A 19,296-nucleotide genomic window follows, 5' to 3' on the forward strand; every position below is an offset into this window, starting at 1 on the left:
CCCTCTGTCAACTGTGTTTTAACCAGGTCAGATGGGGAGATGTTGCTCTTGCTTTCTAAAATTTTCTGAAGTTTATAGGGTGGCATATTGAAATGATGATCATGAAGGAGCGCAATTGAAGAGGAGAGTCTGTTTTTAAAGCTATTTTTTACAGTCAAAGACCAACAAAGCTACATTAATATCTAGAATAATGCTGCACAATGTCCAAATGCAGCAGAGTTATCACTAATGTGAGATGTAAACTCTCCATTAACACCTGGATGTAGTAGAAATACTGTATTTTCTTTGGCAGTCGGGTCAGTAGGGGCTGATATTATTTCAGTGAGGCAGCAAGGCAACTGGGCGGGGTTAACAGGAACACTTGGAAAAGTGGAATGCTTTCAAAGGTGGCAGAAAGTGTTTGGAGATTCAACGAGGATGGAGGTGTAGCTTTTCTTAGTTTTAGGCTGCTTAACTGCCATTCAAGTGTACAAGGGGGTACTTGCAACATCTTATGAGGGGATTTTTTTTAACCCTGAGTCTCACTGCACAGTTATTTAGCGACAGCATACTAAATACAAGCAAGCTTAAGTAATTTAAAGTGTCACAGGAACCATGGCAACGACAGCTCTCACCGGTTTCTCCATGATGAGCCTGCTGAGCCTCGGGTACCTGACCTGGGATCTGATGAGCCCTAACCAGGTGGAAAACGATCCAGAAAAACCTTTTATTGGCAGATTTCCTGTCCCTCAACCCCCTCATATTATTTTCATTATGACAGATGACCAGGGGTTCAATGACATTGGCTATCATAGCTCAGACATCAGGACACCGGTGCTGGATAAACTGGCTGCGGATGGCGTGAAGCTGGAGAATTATTACATCCAGCCCATCTGCACCCCATCCAGAAGTCAATTCATCACTGGCAGGTAAAGTGTCCTGTGACTGGACTGCTTCTTATTTAAAATGAATGCTTTGTATTCCTAGAATTAGACTATACTGATGTCTAACATAGATGTAACTCTTGCCTGATGAATGAAATTATTGTATTTTAAAGCAGCTTCCTGTTTTGTGAGCTAAAATATTTGAGTGCATGGGGACAGTGGAACCAAGACCAGACTTCTAGAGATAATGGCAAACCTAGAAAGTGTATAGCTGTTATGAAAAAATGTGATTTTTGACTACATATTTCCAATGAAAGAAAAATTGAAAGTATGCAAAGGATGTGCTTGCTATTACACAGCCTTCTGTCTGTGTTTTGACTGGCAAAAATAAACAGACACAAATCTGGAGTGTATCTTCCTGCCAATCACCATAACCTGTTTGAGGAAAACAGTACAGTCTTCTTCTCCCGTTCTATTTTTTTAAAAACCTTTTCACCTCCCCTCTTATTCACATTTCTGTTTAACCTGTTGGATGTGATTGGATAATATGGATTAAGGCTAACGAATCTTATCTCTAAATGCAAACAAGTAATTTTTCCATCTAAATATTTTCTTAATCTTAAATTCTGCAGGTACCAAATCCACACTGGTCTTCAGCACTCCATCATCCGACCTTGCCAGCCTAACTGCCTGCCCTTTGACCAGGTCACGCTCCCTCAGAGGCTACAGGAACTCGGCTACTCCACCCACATGGTAGGGAAGTGGCACTTGGGGTTCTATAAGAAGGAGTGCTTACCCACTCGCCGTGGCTTTGACACATACTTTGGATCCTTAACGGGGAGTGTTAACTACTACACCTATGATGGCTGTGATGGCGCTGGGCTGTGTGGCTTCGATCTCCATGAGGGGGAGTCAGTCGCCTGGGGTCAGAGCGGAAAATACTCCACCCATCTGTACACGCAGAGAGTACGCAAGATCCTGGCAACCCATGATCCTCAGTCCCAACCGCTGTTCATCTTCCTCTCTTTCCAAGCTGTTCACACACCCTTACAATATCCAGATGAGTACATCTACCCCTACCTTGGGCTGGAAAATGTGGCACGCAGGAAGTATGCTGCTATGGTGTCAGCTGTAGATGAAGCGGTTCGTAATATAACATATGCTCTCCGCAAATATGGATACTATCAGAACAGTGTCATCATTTTCTCTACAGACAATGGCGGTCAGCCCTTGTCTGGTGGAAGTAACTGGCCTCTTAGAGGACGTAAAGGAACCTACTGGGAAGGTGGCATCCGGGGTCTGGGATTCGTCCACAGCCCTCTGTTAAGGAAAAAGAGGAGGGTGAGCAAAGCACTGGTACACATTACTGATTGGTATCCCACATTAGTGGGATTAGCAGGTGGTGATGAGTCCCTCACTGAGGGGGTTGATGGGTATAATGTGTGGGAAGCCATCAGTGAAGGAAAAGAATCACCTAGGCTGGAGATCCTGCACAACATCGACCCTCTTTATAACCATGCACGCACTGGCTCCCTGCAGAAAGGATACGGGATTTGGAATACAGCCATTCAGGCCTCCATACGAGCTGGAGATTGGAAACTTCTGACAGGAGACCCTGGTTATGGAGACTGGATTCCACCACAAATACTTCCAGGTTTCCCGAGTAGCTGGTGGAAGCAGGAGCGTCACACACGTCCTCGAAAAACAGTGTGGCTTTTTAACATCTCCGGGGACCCCTATGAACGTTATGACCTTTCTGAGCAGAGACCGGATGTTGTGAAGCAGCTGCTTGCCAGACTGGTGTACTACAATCGCACCGCGGTGCCTGTAAGGTACCCATCAGAGGATCCTCGGGCTGACCCCTATCTGAATGGAGGTGCCTGGGTCCCTTGGGTAGGAGATGAGGAGGAGGACAACTGGGGCAGTTTTTTTCAGAAAAAAAGCATGGATTGGAAGAAGAAGCTCAAGCTGTCCAAAAGCAGGTCATTTTTTGGGAAACTAAAAACTCGGATCATGTCCAACATAGTATAGGAGAACACAACCAAAACAAAATCACTGGTTTATCAAGAGGTGCTATTTTAGTTGAGAGAACATCTGAAGATGTGTTCTCACTCATGGGCCTGGTTTCTGCAAGATTGAGCTGTAGTTGCAGGTGCATGTTTGATTTCTGTAAGAATAACTGGTTGGGTCCAGTGATGTTTTCATTATTAATTTGTTTGTATCTCAATTACAAGTGTTTGTTTTGCAAAAGTGAACATTATAAGCTTCAAAAACACATGAGCAAATTCCATTTTACAGGTGCAACTGTGCAAGCTAGTGTGTTTACTGTTGTACAAACTCAAAATCTGTGTACTTGACAAGAATGACAAGGTGGAATCATCAGAAGCTTTCTAGCTTTGATCAGTGTAAATGATGACTACCTCTGTGGCAATGTGACATTAATTGTAAACATTAGTCTCTGGATTATTGTATTTGCATATTTTTACCTGAAGAATATTCTTTGTTTCTGTACACTTCTTTTTGTGCTGTTCTATACTTTTAATAGCAGCTACCTGTTCCACTGAATATTAGAAGAGGGCTTCCTTCTTCATTTGTCACAGCTATTCACGATGAGCTTGAACGATTGCAAGGACTTTAGCAAAAATCAGTACAAAGCAACATAGCAATATGTTTTAAAAAACAGGCTTGTTTGCCTCATTGTGCCAGAATAAAAACTGATGAGATGCCCAGCCGGGCACATATATGCTGGTGGACATGCATGTACAGACATAGCTGTTTCTTCTATTTTTAGAGCAGGGTAGGAGGAAACATGCAAAACAAACAGCTTCAGTGTGTTTAAAAGCCCTGTACTATTCGCACAGGTTCACTGCACCCCTATAAGAGTGGTAGCTTCCATCTCTGCTCTAATACAGGAAGTACCCATGTAGGTTCTTTTTTTCACACAGATGGGTTTTCTCAGTTCCAGTTTAGTGGTTATATGTGTGTTACTGCCTTAGCCTGTCCTGTTGTGTGCGTCCATTAAAATGTAAGTAAGCAATGTACATTCTTCTTTCCTTATGATGATTCTTATTCTGTTAATGTTCTCCATCACTTCTCTTGCTTACTACGCTTAATTAAGAGTAAGTGAAGAATTGTAAAGCTTGCTTCCACCTGTGCAGAGCTGCAGTGTTTAATGCTACTATGTTCATAGGGACTATTTGACATTTACTTTTTAAAATTTGTTGTGCTATTACAAACTTATTCTTATTCACATATAAATTTGCATCATTTGAATTTGTTTTCTTTACCCAAATACTTGTGAGTCATGTAGCAGGAATTTTCATATTGAATTCAGCCTCCTTTAATGGATAAGAGGATTGTGTGTTTTAATGTTATCTGGAGAACATTGCCTCACAGTTTCATATTGTGGCAAAGATTTGCATCCTTTTCGCGTGGTGCTTTTAACCAGGTTGTCTGCATTTTATTTGCTCTACATCTTTCATTTCTCTTCCTTTTTGGAAAGCAAACTTATGCAAACCTACAAACAGAAAAAGACATCTGTCCTGCACACCCTGTAAAGACTGTTAAACAATAAAGTTCTCCTCACAGAAGCTTCTGGACTATCAGTGACTTAATTTGTCACTTAGTTTTAGATTGCTCTTTCTCACACTATCTGTGGTAACCAACATACCATGTGTGGCTGACTGTTCTGAAAGCATGACTGCAGTTTCCTGGTGTTGTTTAGATTCAGGTTTTCACATGCGATTACAGCAGAGAGGAGAACATATTTGTTCATATGTGGTAAATATTTCTTAAGATCAGTTCAGTACAGCAGCCTGTCTTAGTTCTCTTTGTGTTGGCAAGCAAAGTGAGTCACTTTATTTCCTGCCCCTGTGAAAATACCCTGTCTATATCATCTCCCGTTTACTGTTTCCTGTCAGTTAGGGCTGAGGTTCACAGCAGATTTACACCCGGATTTGTCCAAAATTTTCTAGATTCATTTTAAAACATTAAAACCACAGCGTGGGTGGATGAAAAGCATGGAGCAGTTTCTTATTCTTGCACTATTGGCAGCAGGAACTCATGGTAAGATCATCCTCACAAAGATGCCAAACATTTACATTTGTAGTGTGAATTTTTTCCACTCATGTTCTTTTGAATCAATCTTTTCCAGCTCTGGTTCCAGTTGATGAGACTACATGTGACCTCAGGATGAGCACATGTCCATGTTCTCCTTTTCTTGAAGGAACTGTGTATATCCAAGTGATGACTGATGCTAGTGGCCATGAACTGCAGTGTTTGAAGGTGCTTCCCAAGGTGAACATAACTGTGTTCAATCTGAAGAAAGAAAAAATAACAATAGACAATGAATTTAACAACAGAATGAAGTTTAAAATCAAGAACGGGACACTCAAGATCACAAATGTAAGGAGGAATGATTCAGGTCAATACAGCATTGAGGTCTATAATTCAGATGGAGTCGCACAGAAAAACATTTATTTCACCCTGAATGTTAAAGACAACGGCAAAGTTGAAGGCAAGGGACTCTGGAATTTCGAAGGTAACTTACTCATGATGTTAAATTTTTGATATTATTATAAAGTTAATCAGAAACGTAAGCATGTGAGAGTAGAACTGCAAAACACAGTACACATTACTTGTGCAACTAATAATAGATTAAACAGAGAAAACGCAGAGACATGAAAATGTATCACGTTTTTTAATGTTTTCGATTTCTTGAGGAGAATGAACAGAATATTTGTTGATACAACATCTTTGTATCTGTTGGTATTGTCAGTTATTTTAGCCACACAAGGGCAGCTGTTCATACCACGATTTAGTTATCTTTTTATTTTTCAGTAACTACCACCTGAACTTAAAAGGCACACTAAAACTTTCCACTTGGTCACTGATTATTATTAGCTGCACCATATGAGCACATTAAGCTGTGAAATGGATGTGTTGTAGTAGGTGTGGTTCTGTAACAGGAAACAGGTGGTTTAACAGAAGTTGTCAGTGTGGTTTTTCTTCAGTGTCTAACACTACACCTCTGGTGTGGTTTGGTGGGGGTAGCAAATAATCACAGTCAGAGCAATAAACTTTATCTACATAACACTTTTCTTAACTAAGTGTTTCACAGAACAAATGAAAAGTAATGAAAGATAAGAATAAATGTGAATCAGGAACTGTCAAGAAGTAAAGATCTTTGAAGAAACAAAACCTGGAGTTCTTGGTCAATTAGTGAATCATTCAGTAAAAGGACAAGATGTTGTAGTCCCTGATAATTGGGACTACAACAGTCCCAACTGCGTAATGGTAGCTGAGATAGATGTCCAAGATTCATTATTTTTTTATATTGACTTGTTTCATGTTGGGATCTTCTATGTTGCAAACACAGTGACATTTATGCTGAATTTCCACTGTAGTCAAAGCCAAATGAAAAAACAGCGATAACACTTTACTATTTTAAAGTTGCAAGAAACTTAAAAAAATATGTTGTTAAAAAACACTGCATGTGGCATCTATAAATATTATAGACATTTATAGACCACATGGGCAGACAGGTGGGGTGGTGGAGGAACCTGGAGTAACGAGTTCAAGTTAAAATGCATCCACCCACTACCCTACACCTTAAGAAAAAAGGATTAAGAGTACCCAGTGGGTGGGGGTTGTGCCCAAGCATCAGTATATTTACATTCAGATAACGATAGTAATAATAAACTGTTACCAAAATTTACACTTAAATAAATTTCTAATTGTTATCACTGTGATCTTCCCTCAGCAGACAAGTGTCTTTACCTGGTCATAGCCTGTGGTGTACTGGCACTTCTCCTGATAGCAGTGTCATGCTGCTTTGCGTGTAGGGAAATGAAGCATCGTAAGAAGCCAGGTAACATGCTGTCTCATGATCAACAAAGCTCAATAAGCAACTGCATCATTCACTGAATAACATAATTGGATGCGGAATTTAAAAAGTCTTTGTTCTGCTGTATCTTTTGTATATTTTTACAGTTCTAAGTGCTCGAGACTATGTACTTTAAGCAACAAGTTGACTGAGCTGACCTCTCCAATAATCAACACTGGACACTGAACTAAAGATTCCTGAAAACGGGAAAAAAAATCAAACGACAAAAAAAGAAATCAGGAGGTGACTGTGATATTTTTATTTTGTATCTGTATATACTGAAAAAGACTTGTTGGGGGTTTGTCTGTATGGGTTTTTGTAGAGTCTTTACTGTACAATATATTGCACATTGAAGCAAATGTAATTGTGATTTGGTGCAATATAAATACAACAGAATGGAAATTGATTAAAAAACAGTGAACTGTAAAAAAATATATGTAGATGATTAAAAGGCTCATTTCTAAAGCTTGTCTAAAGCCTGATTATGTAACACTAAAGTAAAAGAAAAAAAATCAAAATTTAAATGTAATTTTTCTTTATGTATACGATTAGTTAGAAATATAATAAAAGGTATATTAAACCTTTTGATTTTTTAAAGTTTTTTTTAAATTAGTCATTTAACTCATGTTTCTTTTACTGAATAAAAATGTGATAAAAATAAAAAGTTTTTAGAAATTGTAAAACTTTGGTATAAAATTGTTATAACTGACAGGACTGTATGTGACTGTAGGCAAATGGGGCAAGATAAAATCAAAAGAAATAACAGATCAAAATGAGATTTCGTGGAAAATGCTGCAGGCATGCCTGTGGTCTGTATGTTGACATGTTTCACTTCCTTCAAACTGTAGTAACTGTTTACAATGAAAATCACTCCTTGTAAGGTGAAACCTAACATGCAATCTCAGAACACAGAACTGCAGAAAACATTTCAAAAACCTGAAGTGCTGAGATTCCAGTTTTTTGATTGCTGCAACGCTTCATGTGAGCACAGTGGCTTTTAACTAAAGTAAATAAAAGAATGAAGAGAACATTTTTCAAATTTCAACTAATATTTTCAAAATTACATGTGGTGATGTGTTTTTGAGTTCATCTATTCACCTATCTACAACTGATTGCTAGCAGGAAAGTAGACAGGAAAAAACAGAAGCTGCAGATGGGTTTAAGGTGATGAGTGGTTTAAGGTGTGTCCTTCGCACTTCTTTGAAACATGCAACAGATACTGTATCAAGTATAATCACTGCATATATTTTGAGGTCATGCTTTGTGTTGTGTTATTTGGCTTAGAGAATGACTATGCTATGCTGTCAAAAACAAAATTTCATATAAATACAACTGTCATGTAAATGTGTGAAGCAGCCAGAGTTGAGGACCCAAATGTAGACTCACAGGCAAAACTAAACTTAAATGTAGCTTTTTTTTTGCTGAATTACCAAATATGGTAACCAAGGAACTCATAAGGAAACTAAACTGAGATATATTAAGCAGACGGCACGCACACAGACGCGGAGGATAAGAGAAATCACGACAAGGAACAGAAGGAAATGCAGACAATTTATACAAAGGGAATAAGTGAAGAGAGGAAACACCTGGGAAACAGCGCTGGACATGACCTAACAGGCGAGGCAGCAAACAACTGAACTTGATGGACAAAGGACAAGTGACTATCAAAATAAAACAGGAAGACACGAGAAACCCACACTGAGACGCAGACCGACTAAAAACAGGGAGCAGAGGGAGGAGACAGAGACAAGACTAAGGAAACAGATAAATACAAAGGGCACGACTAACTCTCAGAGGAGACACAGGAACGAGTCAAAGACACAAAAGGAACCTAACAAAAAAAATAGAAGAAATACAGATAAATACAAATAAATTCAATAAAGGAACTAAACTGTACAAAACAAGCTTAAATCGTCTTCCTCATGCAAGTAAAGACTCGTGAAACTAGAATAAACTCAAAACGCTGGGCCAACGACTCAGGATCATGACAACAAACTCACTATTTTTTTTTACTTGCAGCTGAATTTGAATTAATTAAGATAAGATAAGATGGCCTTTATTAGTCCCACAGGTGGGAAATTTGTTTTGTTACAGCAAAAGTGCAAAGTTATGTAGCAGAAATTAGAAAACACTGGAATGCAATAAAATAAAATAAAATAAAATAAAATAAAATAAAATAAAATAAAATACTATGTACAATAGAATAAAATAGAATAGAATAATATATACAATAGAATAAAATAGAAATACAAATACTATATACAACTGAGTAGGAAAATACAAAAACACAACTTCGTCAGAAGAAGAATTGCACGTATAGCAGTCTTATTGCACATGTGTGGGTTTGTGTGTTTGATCAGCTGCAAAAGTCTTACGACGTCAAGTGAAAGCTTTCTGTGGTTCAACTGGAACTGGTGCCAGTGGATAACAAATGTCAGCGAACATTTCCAATACAGTGCACAACAAACAATAAAAATTCAGTAATACCTTATTACGTAATACGATTATGAGTGATTCGGTAGACATATGGGTAAGTGTGAGGTGTCCCTCTATTGGTTTTAAAAGGCTTTGGATTCAAAATTGTACTTGTATAACCCCCCCCCCCCCCCCCCCCCCGCCTCCCAAAAAGTAGAACAACAAAACCAAAAACCGAGCAGGAAAAAGTCAGCTTTCTTTTAAACTTAACCACAACACATTTTCCACCAGCTGCTGTTTAAATTGTGTCACAGCAAAGAGCCGGTACTTTTCAGCTCTGCTTGTATGAATTGATACATTTGATACAGTGGACGTTAAAATAATGATTTATGTCTTGAGCAATGCTTTGGCATCCGAGCACTGCTCTAAATCGGTTCCATGTCTGACAAACTGGTCCTCTTCTATAAGGCCCTGAGGCTGAAACTTGGCTTTCACATAATGATGTCACCCTTATTGAGAATAAAGCTGAAATCCTGGTTTTTAATGCCATTAACCGTCAGCTTAGACCCTAAATATTTAATTCCCCTCAAAAATTTGACTTGGAGATTCAATTTTTCATCAAAGCTCACTTCTTTAGAAGATTACTTTTTACAACACTTTTACAACACTTTTACAACACAGATTACAACACTTTTATCGCATCCTGGATTACAGTTGGACTGCAGTTCACTTTTAAGTGCTTGCATTTGGTAACTTTACTGTTGTGGAACTACATTTTCCGAATTTGATTTCAAATAAACAATAACTAGAGACCTCAACTATAATAAGAAAATATAAAGAAAATCCTAAACTGAAGAATACAAACTAAGAATTCTACATCCTGGGTCCAATACAGTCCAATGTCCAGTTCTTGTAAATTCAAAGAGGAAGCAAAGGGAAAACTGCTTTTTTCACTTTCAGAGAAAGAAGTGTGATGCACATAATAATGCTACTCTTGGTCAAAGTTTTCACACATCCTCCTCTGAAGTTCATCGCTAACAGGATGCTGTTGGAAGCTGTTGCTGACTGTGTTAACACACTAAACGATGACAAAGATCAATTTTCTTAAGCTGCTATTACTACTTAAGCTACAACAGCAATGACCACTCAGCTTTATCACAATCAGATACGTGACTATTGGATGTGATATTGCATAAAGAAGACATGATTGCTGGTTTACTTAGCAATTGTTGATAATTTTGCTAGTTGTACTGTCATCTGTTTTTTAATGAAAAACAAGAGTTAAAAATTCCTCAGTTTTATTCACAAATATTTTTTGTACAGTTTTTGACAAACTTATATATTAGATAAACATGTATTATTCATTCCTTTGTTTTCTAAAAGTTGAACTGAGCTAGATGTCGTTTTATAATTAATTTACTACATTGTTATATTTAGCTTTTTAAATTTTTTTTTTTTACACCTACACTTTAACAGTGTGTTTGTAATGTTTGTAATGTGTATGTCTGTTTCCTCTAAGGAAACAGACAATCTGGCAGATTTGCTCAAGCTCAAGTGGGTCCTTAAATGCAGGTTGTAAATAAGGCTGATGAGAAACAGGTGGTCAGGCTGAGGCATGGAGAGGAACCTCTGCTCAGCTTCTCCTGGACTCAGGGAGTGTTAGAGACTCCAAACAACAACAACCCTGTGCAGAAATATGACCTCAGGCTGGGTTGAAGATTTAAGGTGGTTATACAACTTAAATGTATGCACTGATGTTAGAATGTTGCAATTTTTATTTTGCTTTTTCTGCTACCTTTATTTCCAGTTTTTCCAGCAAATTGTAAAGAATTTAGAAGTGCTTTTCACACACTTCTGTAGGTCAAAAAAATAGGATGTGATGAAAATAAGTATTTCATTCATGCCAGTATTTTAGAAGCATCTTATTGGAAACTCTAAAAATACAAAAAACAAAACCATTTGAACAAAACTAAGGGAAGTAGGTGAAGGCAACTTCACTTTTTTAACTATCAAGTTAAAACTGATCCTTATTTCTACACTAGTTTTGTGTTTGCTGCTGCCATCAATACAAACAGTAATGATTTAAAGCCTTTAACTAAATTAAGATAAGATAAGATAACCTTTATTATTTGTTTTGTTACAGCAGAAAGTGAACAGTGCAAAGTTAGATAGCAAAAATTAGAAAAACACTCGAATAGGATAAGAATAAGAAAAAGATACTGTACACAAATGTACACAATAGAATAGAATAAAATAAAATACTATACTGTATACAACAGAATAAAATAGAATACAAATACTATATACAACTGAGTAAAAAAACCAACGTTGTCAGAAAAAGAGTGAACAAGTGAGTGAGAAGTGAACAAAATTCATCATCAGTATAAAGAGGTGTAACGTTTCCCTCTACTGGTTTACAGAGGTATTACTGTTGCTTGTAGATAAATGAAATTGTGTCTAAAAAAGACATGCACATGTTTGAATACAATAATGCTTGCAGGAGCAAACACAGCAACAAACCGATGTATCTTTGTGAAGAATTTGTCCATTAAAACTACTTAAATACAAGCAGGCTGATTTGTTGCCCTGCCACCTTGAATCCAGTGGCTGAGATGGATATTGCCTAATCACCTTTATGCATGTGGCTACGTAGCGTGCCAAAGGAAGAGAACTCAAGGCAAATTTTAATTTGTGTCTGCACCTTCAAACATAACATATGAAGGATCATACCTTTATGTTTTATCATCTGAGAATGGGTCCCTTTCACTAAAGCAGTGAAAACATGAAGACACGCCATCCAGACTGCTTGTTCCTCACCTTAAACCTCATCTTCTGGGCTTTTGCAGGACTATAACACAGGACAAAATTTATAAACATACTAATTTATTCCTAATATTGTCAATGTTTCTTATTGTCAGCATTAGATGTGCTATCCTCCAATCTCAGGACAGCTGAGATCAAGTCTGCTGAACAATAACCTCTGGTTATAAGCCAACATTTTGCCACCTGATTTCTCACATTGTATGAAAGTCTATTTGCTAAGTGTCCAGTAATGTTAGATCGACTTCAAGTAAAGTTTCCCTAACACTGGCTAAAAGCACTTAACAGAGGCTAACAACAACTAACTGTGGCAAAAACAGCAGCAGTATTGGGTGAAGTAACTGAACCAGAGGAAATCAAATGAGAGGAGGCTCATATGAGAAATTTTGCTTAGCTTCAGAAAAGTGTGACAAGTGTGAAACACCAGCACTGTGTGAATGTACTTTATCACCCAGTATGTCCACTTCTGCAATTAAGAAGATATGAATTTACTTCCTTTCCCACTTTGTGAAGCTGTGAATGACAAAGCAACTTCATATCATCAGTTTCACAAACAAAACCTCCTGAACATTTTTTTAAACTGATGCATGGCTCAAACTGTGATGAGTCTCAAAATATTGGCAGTACATTTCAGTCTTTGAAATAAGTCAGAACAAGAGAGCTGATACATAGTTAACATGTGATGCACCCAGATCCCAAACTAATGACAGGATATTATCATTGTTATTATTATTCTCTTTATGAAAAACATTACAAGTAGTTGTCGAGGAGGTAATACAACACTGGTCTGTACTGTACTTTTTATACATATACAAAAATATTTTCTTGCTAAATGTTTCTTGATCTTTTCATCATATTTCAGCTAAATTTGCTAGCTAACTTGCTAGCTTTAACATGACAATGAAAAACAAAATAGTTCTGTGCAAATGTAAAAAAATCAATTTAAGTCTGTGAAGTCTAGTTTAGTCTACTCCAGTCTTTATGCTTTCCTGTCTGGAATGGAAAATATGTTATGATGTTATCTTGCTTCTCTGCAGAGGAGACCAGGAAGTAATGTATGCTGATGTTAGGTTCATGCACCCGGTGCACAATGTTCCCTCTAAGCTGCGCACGTGCGCAATTGCGCACTGCTGGCACGGTCTCTGCGCACAGAAAATCTGGGTTGCGCACAAAAAAAATCTAACCTGAATTGAAATTAAAATTAAAACTTTAACAATTCTGTTTTGCAGTGTTGGTCAGTAAGTGACTGGCTGCTCCTGTATGGGATTAGAACGATGCCACCTTATCCTATAGTCCAGCCAATAATGTGATTCACATTCGTATATACGCAGCCAATCAACGTCGTTGACAGGCTATGACAGCGTCCTTATGTGCCGACACCAGTGTTTTAGCTGGCAAAGCGGCGTGGCTGATGTGCAGTGAAGCCACATTAATGACAACGTGTACAACCATTGGAGATGTGAGCAGGACAGACGGAACAATTGACGGAAAAAGTGTGGACTTTATACCAGTTTTTAAATTGTGTTGATAGGCCACGTAAAACCAGAGTTATGATAAAAATATATGCAATGTTTGGTTTTCTTCCTGAATACTATCGTTGTTTATATTTACTGCGGGAAGAAACGGTAAAAACGGCGTTTTATAAGGAAAACGCTGGAAAGCACTCTCCGCCTGTGAGCAAAGACGAAACCAAAACACCCCCCATCCTTTCCTATTGGTCGAAAAAAGTACCATGTCGACCAAAAAATGATATGGCAACGTGGCATCTAGTTGTTAAGAAACGGGGGGAAGTTTTAGGAGTGACGGCGGTGTTCTGAGATGTGAGAGATTTGCACGTTTAGCGCAAATCTTGTGTAGTTAGTGTGTAGTGTAGTCAATAGTTTTGTTGGTGTGTCAGAACATTGAGGCGGCTGCTGAATGTTAAAGGTGTTACAGGAGTGATACATCTCCTGTTGTCACGCCTGCAGGTATCAGGCTGGTGTTCTCCTTTATCTCATAGTGGACAGAAATTATTTTTTGGAGTGGCACAAATAATTTGTGTGGCATCAGATTTGATGCAGAACAGCTGATTGTTCTGTAAATAGTTTGAAATGTTTATTTAAAAACGCCTTGGCTGCATTAAAAAAAAAAAATAGCTGCAAAAAACTTTGTTGTTTGCCAAACTGAGTTACTTTTTTGAAGTAGTAACTATATAATTAATTGCCCAGCATTGGTCATTATATACTGTATTTTGCAGACAGAGAGTTATAGGACTCTCTCCCAGACCACAGACTCAGACTCATAATACAAGTCAGAGCTTTATGAAGAAAAAAAAGAAAAAGTTGTGTTTTCAAAATTGGAGTTAAAGTTATTTTTACTTCCAATAGTGTTAACATACTACACAGGTCATGAACAAGATTTTTTAAATTTTCATTGTAAGTGCTAAAGCAGTTAATTAAAAGTAGTCTAACATAAAAGTAAATGCGGTAATTTGATTATTGTAATAAACCATGTAACTTGGATGGATTAGATGCTGGCGTGACCACAGTGCACATGTCTGATGTCGCTCACAGTGGTCCAAGGGATCGCTCAGGGAGTTTGTGTGTTCGCTCAGACACATGAAAAATTAGAGGGAACATTGCCGGTGCGTGAAGGAGGAGAAGAGGTGTTGTATAGCCAAGCCAAGTTTTCACAGTTATCTCATCACACCAAACTGACATGACAATGACCGAATCATAACTATTTCAAGTGACTGCTTCATAAAGCTCATCGAGTGAATGCCAAGAGTACGCAAAGCAATAATTGTTTACTACATAATTCCATATGTGTTCATTGATAGTTTTGATGCCTTCAGTCAGAATCTACAATGCAAATAGTCACGAAAATAAAGAAAAAATATTAAATGAGAAGGCGTGTCCAAACTCGAGTACTCTATCATGTCATAAATAATGTTAGGATATTCTAGCTTTGAGCACGGCCAAATGTTGAACATACTGTCAGCCCTTTTCTACTGACTGTAAACTAGTAGGCAGTTTAACACACACAGTCAAATTCTATTAATCCAGCATCATGTTTCTTTATGTCATAAATGGGCAGTGTTGGGTGACATCTACCCCTAAAAAAGCAAAGAAGAGGAAGATGGCGTGAGAAATTAAAGTTAGCCTCACAACAGGAACATTACAAACAAAAAGGATGATGTACTGACAAGTATGAAAAAACTGTACAGCCTGAATAGTTGCTGTGAGGCCTTAGTGAGCAAAGACTTGTGACTACATAAATAAAATGAAATTAAAAGATATTTTAATTATTTACAATACTACAGAATGCAAAGTCTAAAAAGGCAACAAACGTATAACTAATCAACATTAAAGTCTGAAGCAGAATTATTATTGTTTACCACAAATGCATAGTATCATGTAGCACACTTTTGCTACATAATATCTGTATATATGTATCTGTATATAACAGTGTGTTTCCAAGCTTTATAAAAGAAACTTATTTTTTACTAGTAATAATTATATATTTGCATATACATTCATCTGTAAAAACATTTTTTCAAGATGCTGACTGACCTGTTTCATTTGGCAAAAGTTTAGGATTAATTATTATTATTTGTACTTTGTGTTTAAAGATAAAAAATATAAGCCACAATTTATCCCATGCTTATTTTGTTATTGAAACAGATTTCTGTAATGGATCTTTTCTTTTTAAAAGAGGAACCATTCCCAGTCCTTGACACATTAATTCTATTTTCTTGAAAGCTAAAAAGAGGAAGAACAACTGATGTCACTTGTTTTCCACCTCTCAGTATATGAGAAGATAACCAGAACTTCAGTAAACCTGACACCAACGTTTTCACACATTCTCTTTAGAGGCTGATCGACAGGACAGAACAAACGGACTGCAGTCTGTTCAGAGTAAAACACACACGTTTGGTTTTGAGGGAAAAAGTTTGACAGCTGCTGATTGGATCAACAGTGAGGAGACATGGAAGCTGTAGTTGGACTGTTGTTGATGATGTGCGGAGTGTCTCATGGTGAGCTGTTCAACTTTTCTCATGTAGTCCTGCATTAATAAAAGACAGTCACTGTGACTGGGAAAGATTGTTACCTGAACCCTGGCTGTGTTTCAGTTGAAGACCTGTGTAACGTTATCTACATGTCAATAAATGTGTCTTTACATAGTCTGACCCGAGACAGACGGACTCAGATTTATCTAACAAAATGTTAACGGGCTAAACACATAAACTGGTGGCAATTTTACTTTTATTGACTTTTTTATTTACAGGTGTGGAAACTTACTGTGATGGCAGACAGGATGGAGCTCAGTGTTATGGAGCTTTGGGAGGAACTGTGAACATCCAGCTGATGGACAGCACCTCAGAAATACCTCGATACCAATTGTCAAAGAATTCATTAAAAATACTAGATGTGAAAAAGAAAAATGTTATTACTAAAATCAAAGAACAGAGATGTCTAATTTTTCCAGGTAATGGAACATTTAGGCTTAGTAATCTGAAAAGGAATGACAGTGGTAGTTATACCCTTCAAACCTTTAATTCAGATGGAAGAACATCAGGCGAGTGGACTTTACAGTTGTTTATTCAAGGTAATTTCTTCCCTGATATATTTTGTTGATATATTTTTCTTCCACTCTGAAGTTTACCATGTTGTGTTTTGTTGTGTCTAGTGCTGACAATTTTGTTGTACTATTGTACTAAGTATGACTGTGAAATGACAATAAAGTGCTGTTTCCCTCGCCCTCGTTTTCTCTCTTCTTCACTGGAAACGATAACAAAACTCATCTGTGTGTGTTTCTCTCAGCTCCTGTGTCCTCTGTCCTGCTGGTCTCTGAGTGTCTGTCCCAGGGAGAGAGGAGGGTGTCCTGCTCCTCTGAGGGAGGGGACAGTCCTCAGTACAGCTGGACTCTGGATGGACGCACACTGACAGATGCTGAGCTCCTTTCTGTAAACAATGAAACTAACATCATCACTCTGAAACAGCACGTCTCAGGATGTCTGGTCTGCTCAGTCAGGAACAACGTCAGTAATGTCTCCAAAGAACAGAAGATATCTACCTGTGGTGAGTGAGAACATATATAATAAACGCTGATAATGATAACTTTCTTTGTTCATACACTTCATTTTGATGGATTCCACCTCAATCAGTGTGACACTAATATCACATCTTTTAATCAAACCCTCAGCAGTGATGACTGATCATACATTAAAAAAATGTAAAGACCAACTTTAATGGTCTTCCTTCTTTTATTGTCTTTCTTCATAAAAACGTGTGTTTGTTGAATTGTTTGTTTTGGTGTGTTTATTTTAGGAGCAGGTCTTTTGCCACTGGTTTTTTTGCCAGTGATCGGTGGTGTCATCTCAGCGGTGGTCATTTTCTTATTTGTCGGTGTAGCGGTCATCTGTACTCAGAGAAGAAAACCAAACAATAAGTCCACAAAACACAAAGGTAAAAAACCTTGCTTTACCATACTTCACTCAGGTTATCATTATATATTTTCTTTTTGAAGAAAAGAGTTTTTTTTGATCCTTTCATCATATTTTAGGTTAACTGGTGGGTATGGCTAACCAGCTAGCTTTAACTCAATAACTAAAAACATGGGGAAACAGCTCTGTCCAAAGATTCTGATGTTCAGAAACAGACAAGCTATTTCACACTGTCTCCGGTCTTTGTCCTTTATTGTAATTTTCACAACATTCATGACAGTAAATGCTATTTTTTTAGTCTATAAGGAAAACAGGTTTACAAAAAGTCAAACTATTAGCTAAGTTTCATGTTAATGACTCACTGATGTGAATTTTATCCTACTTTTCCTCAGTAGTACAAAATGACTATGAAGAAATGATGTCATTGTCATGTAGCAGCAGAGGAAGCAAGTGGAGAAAAGAGGGCCGGTGAAGTAACCAAGTAAAGGTTTCGCCTTTTTCCTATCAGAGAAATACACATCATCAAATCTCGTGAATATTGTCTTCTTTTGTTGTTGTTGCTTTCACTGCACTTTTTTATTATAACGGGGGAAAATTCCCCCAGTCTTAGATTGTCTCTAGGTTTAATTAAAAGCACTGTGTTACACAAATACTGTGAATGTTTTCTGTACTTGTCTTCTCTTGAAGCTGTGATACAATAAAGGTTTTTGAGTCATTGTATTTCATGCTATTTGTTTTTTTTATTGCGCAAAAGTTTTACAGTGTAAAAAAGCAACGTCACCTCATTTATCTAAATAAAATTCAGATCATATTTCTTTGTATAGCACTAAATCATAAAAAATCAAAAAACATGCAATAATATTATTGATGTGAGCAATGTCAAATGTTGATTATCATGTCAGCTTATTTGTATTTACAGTAAGATAGAAACTACTTTAATCAGTCAAAGTCTAAATCGCACATGCACAGTGTTGGATGACATTTTTTTCATCTTACTAGAGCAAAAAAAAGGAAGTTGGTGTGAGACATTTAAGCTAGTTATAGAAAAGGAACATCACAAAGAAAAAGCAAGAGGTTTAGACAAGTGTGAAAACAACAACAACATGAATATATATAATATACATATTTCATCACCTTCTTACGTACACTTCTGCTAATGAGAAGATAGGACTCTACTTCCTTTCAGTGATGACAAAGCAAAATCAAATCAGCAATTTCATAATCAAAATGTGACTTTTTTTTGTTTTTTTTAAGAAAACACGAGTTAAGACAGTCATGGGTTTAGAAGTGCTGCTTATAGATTTCAATAAGAAGAGATCAGAGTCTAGATGCTGGTGTTGGAGATGAAGATGGAGGCTTGGATGGAGCCTGAGTGACGATCAAGAGGCGGAGATGGGGAGGAGGTTGGTTGCATGAAGGCATCTGCGAGGGATGAGAAGTGAAATTTAAAGTACATGAGGTGAAGCCTGGCAAAAACATGACTGGATTAGACCAGTGATGTCCCAATCAACTTGACAGAGGGAAAAGGGGAAGTGAGTAAAGCTAAAGATTGGACACCAACACCTGGGAATCAGACAGATGTATGACTACAGATGTTCCTTATTGAACTTGTGCATAAGCTTTGTTCTGTTACCAACCTTTATAAAAGAAACTCAACTATTTTGAAGCTGTACTAATTATATTTTTGTTCTGTAAATTTATTTTTTGATATGAAATTATGAAGAGGTCATCATGCTGACTGACCTGTTTTGTGTGGCAGAAGTTGAAAAATTATTGTTTTTACTTTGTGTTTAAAGATGAATAATATAAACCACAATTAAATTGATGTTTATTTTGTGATTGAACTTATTTCTGTAACTTATCATTTCTTTTTAATACATGAACATACC

General features: G+C 37.3%; 2 protein-coding genes across 4 annotated transcripts; both read left to right on the top strand.

Moving 5' to 3' along the window:
• Positions 1-411: 411 nt before the first annotated feature.
• Positions 412-3,009, top strand: LOC100696527 (arylsulfatase I-like). The gene is made up of 2 exons (XM_003444626.5): positions 412-908; positions 1,496-3,009. The coding sequence occupies exons 1-2, from the start codon at positions 595-597 to the stop codon at positions 2,892-2,894; spliced, it is 1,713 nt and encodes a 570-aa protein (XP_003444674.1). The 5' UTR covers positions 412-594; the 3' UTR covers positions 2,895-3,009.
• A 12,824-nt stretch (positions 3,010-15,833) lies between these two features.
• On the top strand, positions 15,834-18,127 carry LOC109204810 (hepatocyte cell adhesion molecule-like). Of its 3 annotated transcripts, none has more exons than XM_025912048.1 (5): positions 15,834-15,997; positions 16,249-16,569; positions 16,785-17,042; positions 17,292-17,429; positions 17,800-18,127. In XM_025912048.1, exons 1-5 carry the CDS (start codon positions 15,949-15,951, stop codon positions 17,877-17,879), a joined length of 846 nt encoding a protein of 281 aa, XP_025767833.1. In that variant the 5' UTR covers positions 15,834-15,948; the 3' UTR covers positions 17,880-18,127. The 3 variants fall into 3 exon arrangements, with proteins under 3 accessions (XP_025767833.1, XP_025767835.1, XP_025767836.1); XM_025912050.1 differs by having other exon boundaries at positions 17,803-18,127; XM_025912051.1 differs by having other exon boundaries at positions 17,325-17,429.
• The last annotated feature ends 1,169 nt before the right edge of the window (positions 18,128-19,296 follow it).

The sequence above is a fragment of the Oreochromis niloticus genome, linkage group LG2 (genome assembly GCF_001858045.2).
Source record: "Oreochromis niloticus isolate F11D_XX linkage group LG2, O_niloticus_UMD_NMBU, whole genome shotgun sequence".
Classification (NCBI taxonomy): domain Eukaryota; kingdom Metazoa; phylum Chordata; class Actinopteri; order Cichliformes; family Cichlidae; genus Oreochromis; species Oreochromis niloticus.